The sequence below is a fragment of the Lactuca sativa genome, chromosome 8 (genome assembly GCF_002870075.4).
Source record: "Lactuca sativa cultivar Salinas chromosome 8, Lsat_Salinas_v11, whole genome shotgun sequence".
NCBI lineage: Eukaryota > Viridiplantae > Streptophyta > Magnoliopsida > Asterales > Asteraceae > Lactuca > Lactuca sativa.
This window is the reverse complement of record NC_056630.2, coordinates 34,038,530-34,046,359: the sequence shown is the minus strand read 5'-3', so window position 1 is coordinate 34,046,359 and position 7,830 is coordinate 34,038,530. Positions and strand designations below refer to the sequence as shown.

At 35.0% G+C, this 7,830-nt stretch overlaps 1 protein-coding gene across 1 annotated transcript; it reads right to left on the bottom strand.

Annotated features, from left to right (window-relative positions):
* Nucleotides 1-3,191: 3,191 nt before the first annotated feature.
* Nucleotides 3,192-6,002, bottom strand: LOC111892940 (uncharacterized protein At1g76660). Its single transcript, XM_023889014.3, has 3 exons — nucleotides 5,203-6,002; nucleotides 3,760-4,774; nucleotides 3,192-3,653 (listed from the first exon to the last, which is right to left on the bottom strand). Exons 1-3 carry the CDS (start codon nucleotides 5,260-5,262, stop codon nucleotides 3,475-3,477), a joined length of 1,254 nt encoding a protein of 417 aa, XP_023744782.1. The 5' UTR covers nucleotides 5,263-6,002; the 3' UTR covers nucleotides 3,192-3,474.
* Nucleotides 6,003-7,830: the final 1,828 nt, after the last annotated feature.

The window sequence follows — 7,830 nt, the reverse complement described above, 5'->3', positions numbered from 1 at the left end:
CTAGGATTAGTTCTATTAGAACTCTTATAGCAATCTTAGCCTTGAAATGACTATACATTGATCAAATGGATATTCTTCCTAAATTATTATCTCAATGAGGAGATCTATTTGGAGCAACCTAAAGGTTTTATGGTAATCGAACAGGAAAACGAAGTGTCTAAAGTTATTAAATCCATGTACGGTTTGAAGCAAGCTCTTAAACAATGACATAGGAGATTTGACATCAATGTGAGTTCTTTCATATTTCAGCACAATAATGATGACATGTGTATTTATTCTAAATGCATATTCGAATACACAGTCATTATATGTCTTTATGTTTTATGTTGATGTTATGTTGATCATTGATACTCATGTGGATGGTATTCTTAAGAAGAAGAAATACATATCATGTGAAATATCTAGGAGAAGTGGATACCATTCTTAGTATCAAGGTGAAAATATCACATAGTCATAGTTATCTCGTTAATCTCATTACATAGAGAAAATCCTGACAAAGTTTCAGCATTTCAATATTAAGGAATTCAACACTCTTTTGTATTCAAGTGTGAAACCAAATGTAAACTTTGGTTTAGTAATGGATCAACTAGAATATGTAAGTGAAATTGGTAGCATGATGCATGTCATACATTGAACTTGACTTGACATCATATTTTCTGTAAGCATACTGAGTCAATATTTTGTCTACTTAGGGACGAAGCACTGGAAGGAAGTGGGAAGACTACTAGGATACCTAAAGATAAGTACTTTTGAGTTGATATACCCATCACCTCCCGTAATACTATAAAGTTATTCTATTGTTAGATGGATAGATCACATCAGTGATACAAAATCCACTACTCATTGAATTTATACTCTAGTTGGTGGTGGTGTTTCTTGGGTGAGCAAGAAACGAACATATATAGCTCACTCAACGTTGGAGGTCGAGTTTATTGCCTTAATAACAACAGACAAAGAGGCATATTGGATTAGAGATCTACTATTGAATATATGTTTGTGGAATATTCTAATGCCATTTACTCCTATGTACTATGAGAGTGGGCCACACTGTCTAAAAATACGACGTTATGTAAAATTGGAAGTTAAGACTTGTTAGTCTATGACAAAATTTAATTAGAGAACTAAAGTGGTGCCATCAAAGTTGCCTGTGTCAAGACAAGTAGGAACTTGGCAACCCTACTAAAAAAACGTTTGACAATAGATTTGGTTACATCTACCAAGATAGTTATAGGTATAACACCATAATATAATCGTTTAGTGATGGAGACCCACCTTAACATCAATGCTCATAATTGTCAATGTTAAAAGGTAGATTGAAGTCACTAATGATAGAAGGTACTATCAATTATGATATACTCGTGTGAGGTATGATAGTACGTCGTTGTCGAGGTAGAGGATGAGTTAACGCTCTTAATAAAGTTTTGGATACATTTAAGCAATGAAGATGTTGTAAAACTTTGTCTATATGATCTAGAGGTGGTGCCAGATCAAATAACGATAATGTTGGATTAGTGTCTAAGTCCATAACTATTTTGGTATGTACTTGACCCGATGGTGCATGGTCCTTTTGGGTTGCCTTCACCAAAGCAACTTGATAGGATGAATTATGGAGAGAAATGATTAAATATGATTTATTAATATATTATGAGAATAATATATTAAAGGAGAAATCATATTGTTTAATTAATATTAGTCAAGAATTAATAAGAATTAAGTTTGTGACTAAAAGAGATTAATTAAACTTAAGGGACTGGAATTGTAATTATAAGATAATTGTAATTTGGGCTATGGATTGCCTTATATTAAGGAGTGGACGAATTCTATGGGGAAACCCATTAGAAATCGTCCAAGGCCTTTAAGGAAAGGAGTCCATGGGTTGCTTAGGGCTTAAGCATCCAAATTAGGGTTTCCTTGTTAGATAACCCTAATAGCCTCACTATTTAAAGAGCCCTTATGCCCCCAAAACGTGGATAAGCTTCCTTCTAGGGTTTCCACATGTTTTGGGCAGCCTCCTTCTCTTCTATTCTTCATCCTCTTGCTATTGGTGTTTGTGAACCATTAGAGGAGTGACATTTGTGACTCTAAGCTTTCTAAAGTCATTACAAGGAGAATTGTGATTGTTATTGCTACATAACAATCAAGGTAATATCTTAAACTCATTCTTATGTTAATATGATTACTTGTATGCTTGAATTAGGGTTTATAGTCTTGGATAACTTGCATGTACAATAGAGAAACCTAGATCCAAGCATTAGGGTTTGTATGAGCACATAGGATGTTCTTATGACAAAAACCCATCAGATAAGTGATTTATCTTCTAAAGGATCGTGAAAATGGTTTATTGCAGATGACCATATTAACACTTAGTGAGAACACAAAGATCGAAGGTGATGTGTTGAGGTAAAACAGAGGTCGCAAGGTTCTTGGTTTAAATCCTTAAGTATACCATTGAATTGGTTTCTTATTGTTTATTCACATCGGTGGAAAGCGTGAATGAAAGGAAACTTTATAATGGGGATTGTTGGAAATTTAAGGGTATATTTGCAAATATGCAAGTTTCCATTGTTCCACATTGGTGGATGAACAATTCTAGGATTTTAAGAAACTACTTCATTTTTTTTACTGAAATTTAACAAAAGTTAAAGAAACATAAGTTGGAAATAGATATGATACAAAAGCTTAAAATGTGTCAAATTATTGAAAAATGAATGATATTAAACATTTTTAAATTGCTATTTCGGACTTGTGTGGATTTTTTTTTTTTTTTTTTGGAAAGTGTTTTGTGCAAATGATAAGGAAAATACATACTATTTTTTTTTCTTGGTCCAAAATGACTCATTCTAGACTCCATTGTCATTTCGGTAAAGTGCAAAAAAAAAAACAAAGAAGTCAAATCAAAATTAAAACAAAAAACATGGTCATTTATGTTAATATCACAACATATTAGGAAAGAAATTAGATAAAGTTAACTAAATCATTTTACATGGTTTAGACAATTATAGAGAACAATGTCAAAACAAAATTCAAAGTTGTGGACCAGCAAATTATAGACTTCAGATGGGGTTAAGTAATGTTGTACTAACAAAAATAAAAAATCATTCCCATATCATAGTATAGTCATATTGTTCTAATAAAATTGTTATAAAGTATAATATTAAGATGAAGGAAATGCAAATTTACAAGACTAGTGATTAGCAAATAATAGTATTGTTGAGAAAATAGTCACACTCCCATTTCATTTGTTTACCACCAGATTACATAGTTACACCATAAAAAACAAAGTAAAAAAACAACAACATCATAATAGACAACACCAAGCATCCAATCCATCCATCCATCCATCCATATCCATCCATCACTGCTTTTCAAGGACAGGAATCAAGGAAGAAGAAGAAGAAGAAGAAGAAGATAGCAGTTTAATACATACAGGAATCACAACTATGCAATTCAATTCCCCCCTCCTCCTCCTCCTCTCTACCATTTGGAATTCCCTCTACTCTCTCTCAAGCTTCTCCCTCTTCTATACTCAACTTCTGCATCAGAATTCGATTGCCCCCTTCCCATATGATATTGATGATGATACTTCCCATTCATTCTTGATCCCCCCATCCTTGAAAATATATCTTCATCATCCGTCAAACTATGCTCAACATCTAAACATGATTTCATAAATCAGATAACAACTATGGTGGAATCATCTAAACATATGATTTCATAAATCAGATAACATAGCATAGCAGATATCAAAACTGTACTCACCTTTCTGGGATTCCATTTTGCAAGATTTTGGGGTTGGGACGGTTTTGCCCTCGGAGGGCATCATGGAGAAAGAATCATCCATAACATCAGAGATCTCTACATAATGAGCAGTTGACACAACTTCATCAGCACTAAACCCAAATGAAGCTCTATAAGCTTCTAATTCTTCAATATCCTGTTTGCATGCTTTACTCGGTCTGCTTTGAACTCCGGAAACACCGTTTCCGTTTCCGTTGTTGTTGTTTCCAGCGTCTGATTCCTTGGAAACACTCAACCGACCACCGGAATGAGGGAAGGAAGATTGATCCAGATAGAATTGTGCAAATGTTTCAGGGCAGAAGAAATTCGCGTCTTGGGGTTTGTTCTCTTGAGAAGGTGTTGAAGGATTCCATTGAGGGCTGAAATCTCTATCTGGAAAAGACGATGATAGCCCTTCACCGGATGTTCTTGAGATGGGTGACCGGAGAGTACTCGCCGGACTTCCGGGGTACAGAGAATATGTTGCTTGGAGGTCATTTGCAGTCATGTAATTTGTTTTATCTCCACGTTTGAGATTCAAAGTAGATGAAAGGAATTGAGCGTAAGGGACATCAGGGGAGGAAGGGGTGGTCAGATGAGCTAGCTCCGGTGGTGGTGTGAGTGGAGCTGTGGATGGTTCAGTGGTGAAGGTGGAGAAGACAGGAGGAGATACAAGCTGTGTCTCATGGGCATATGGTCCGGTGGCAAACATGGTGGATGAAGGACCTCCGGGAGAGTTTGCAGAGAGGAAACAGTTCGGTGATTGGACTGTAGATTGAAGTGCAGAATTTGAAAAGGATGCCGGAGAAGATGGTGGAGCTAAGAGTGATGGGTGTACTGCGTTGTTCTGATTGGTTAATCCGGCAGCTTGAGGTCCGTTTTGCTGGTTTGCTGTTGCATGGGTTTCTGGCATACGAGATGCAGGTACAACACGCTTTCCACCTTTTTGCAACCCGAAACAAGATAAACCAGTTAAACATCCTCCCCATCTCTTTCGCTGCAGATTGAGATCAAACAAATTGTTATTCTTTCACAAAGAGTATCAACATGTGTGGAGTGTGATTTCATGAATTGTAATCATGGTTAGACTGAAATTAAGTAGGTTTAAGAGAAAACGAAGACACCGAGTGCAACAGATCTGCGATAGCTAATCTCTTTAACATCTTGGACATAAGAGGGAAACCTAACACTCGCACAATGTAGATCTGGAAAAGGATCATCAATTGCATAGTTTACTGAACCCCCAAAATTAAAAACAACAGGCGACTAGAGTGTAGAGTAAAGATGACATTATTTACAGATCTGAACAAGTACTTGATGCGTTCTTCCCCAAAACCAGCTAATTCAAGGAAAATTGCACAACATGAAAATGGGTACGACGCATTACACAAGTAGTAATTAGATCTAGGGTTTATGAAAATTTACCCGGGAAGACGCAGGTTGTTGTTGTTGGTGCTGCAGAAATCTGGTCTGCTCTGATGCCATTATGAGCGAATCAATGAATAAATTCCTTTGAAGTTGAACCTCCTGAATTCTTAGGAACAAAGAGGTGCATCCACCTGATTACAGACTGATAGGTTCAGTTGTAGTTACAAGGCCTTTACCCTATTTGACATTCGATCTGTAGAGGTACATCCATGTACATGAGTGTGTGTGTGGGTGTCCGGTTACAAGGTATTAGATATAGTCATGAGTTCTGTAGCAGAAGCTGACAGCTTACAGATTTGGTAAAGAGAGATGAAAGATTTACAACAGTGAAGAAAACCAATATAAAACACAAAAGAAATGGGAAATTGGGAAATTGGGAAACGGGAAATGGGAATCAAAATGAACGAAGAAGAAAAAAGGATGTATGTGGATGTGATGGTGCTTTTTTGAAGGTTTGGGGACCCAACTCAATGAGGTGCCTAGGGTTTTGAGAAAAAGGGAATGGTGGATCAATGGAGTAAGTAAAATCAAAAATGGGGATGATCAAAAGATGAAAAGAGAGGATGCCATTGTTAATTGTTATTGGTGCTTTATTGTCTTGATTTTTCCTTTATGATTTTTCCTTTGTGGTGCTTTTCCCCTGATATACAAGTAGAAAGAAAAGAAGGTGTGAGAGAGAAAGGGAAAGATGATAACAGAAGAGAAGAGAACAGGCTTTGGTTTTATTTGGAGGGCCTCAAAAGGAGATCAGACCAACAGGCAACAGGGAACAGTGTATGCGCGTGCCAAATAATCAAAGAGAGAGGCTCTGAGGGTGTATATATGTATGTCTAGTAATTACGTCAAGGGTCAATTATGTAAATTACTTCAACTTTGCACTTTGCAATTGCAATTGCATGTGTTTTTTCATAGAATAATATTTATGACAAGAATTACATAATTACTAATGGTAATAAGACAAAAAAAGAAAATAATTGAGTATGAATCTAGTATTCTAAGATTAATTCTTGTTATTTAATTAATTAAAACATAAAATAACGAATAATCTTTTGTGATGGAAATAAGAGACATCATATGAAATGAAACTGAAGTTTCTAGAATTAGGTTAATAAGTGGTACGACGTAATTTGTTTTATCTTGTAAAAAATAATGTTGGTATAGTTAGTACGAGATAACTACTGTAATAATTACAAGAACTCCTAAATAACATTTACTTCTTTGACCTAATAGACTAAGGTGTTGTTAGTTTTTTCCAAAAAACTACTTCTAACCATTTATTGTTACGTCACGCGCAGCACTTGACTCTTCGCAGTTGTTTGTTTTTCAGAAGACTCCTGATTTAAAAACTGTTACGTGTGTGTTGCGTGGCGCAACACTTGACCATATGTTTCAAACCTCTTCACGCCTTACTTTAACTTATTGCAACAGTCTGTAGAGATTAAAAAACAAACAGATTTTTTAATACATGTTGCGGCCGTTTGGTCCCCCTCTGCTACAAAGGGTTGCAAAGGTGGTCCGCCGACTTCAAAAATTTCCGTTTCGAAAAAACAAACGGCACCTAAGAGGTATACATAGACGTGAAAATTTTTTACATGATTTGTTACATGATACGAGTATGATATGAAAATTAAATGATTTGAGTTGAATTTTTTTGATCCATCAATCCACCAAACTGTTTACTATACGGGTCATGTTCTTCATTGCAAATAATTTTACGGGTTAACTTATAAACCCATTTATTTTATTAGATTATATATATATATATATATATATATATATATATATATATATATATATATATATGTATGTATATATATGAGAGAGAGAGAGAGAGAGAGAGAATAACAAGCAAATATGTGATAAATTTGGGTTAGGGTTACAAATATTAATATAGGTCATTTCTATATTGAATTTTTATGACACATCAACTTGAACATGATATGATTGTCACCCTTAGTTATACACCATTGTATTTCATAGTGTAGTATGGTTGATGTGACAATGTGGATGGGAAAACACCTACTCTTTACACCATGTTCTCAAGTTTTTTTTAAGGAAAGCAATAGGAGGAAAAATGTGTTCTGAAGTTTTTTTAAGAATTGAAAGGAAATGAAAGACAATAACGTGTGTTAACAAGTTTATTTAAAGAGGGAAATGAAATGAGCATTGTCACATCAATATTCACGAGTTTATTTAAAGTGTGTTCACAAGTTTATTTAAAGAGGGAAATGAAATGGAAGAAAAGTTGAGCTTTTTTTCTTTAAAATCTATCTCCTAAAAAAAGAGATGATTATGGGAATGTAAGAAAAAGTACCCTCCATTTTCTTGTCTTCCTTTCCTTCCCCTTGCCTCGCCTTTATGGTTGATGTGACAATGTGGGAGGGAAAAAAATGATTATGGAAATCTATCTCCTAATATTCACTTTCATTCCCCTCGCCTCAACTTTAAACTCGAAGAAAATGTGTTAGTTTTTTCTCTATGTAATGGGTACAAATACGGTGAGAAACCACAACAACAAAACTCTCTCCTCTCCTTTTTATCCTAATTCTCAACAACTATTTTTGTAAAATTACAATTTATAAATACTGACATTTTAACACTCAAATTCACTCAATCTTCTATCAT

What these genes read in the sequence shown, in the direction of transcription:
- LOC111892940 (XM_023889014.3), bottom strand. Translation starts at nt 5,262, where the DNA reads ATGGCATCAGAGCAGACCAGATTTCTGCAGCACCAACAACAACAACCT. An exon ending in AACAACCTGCGTCTTCCCGG is followed by an intron (nt 4,775 to 5,202) that starts GTAAATTTTCAT and finishes CTCAATCTGCAG; the next exon opens with CGAAAGAGATGGGGAGGATG. An exon ending in CAAAATGGAATCCCAGAAAG is followed by an intron (nt 3,654 to 3,759) that starts GTGAGTACAGTT and finishes AATCATGTTTAG; the next exon opens with ATGTTGAGCATAGTTTGACG.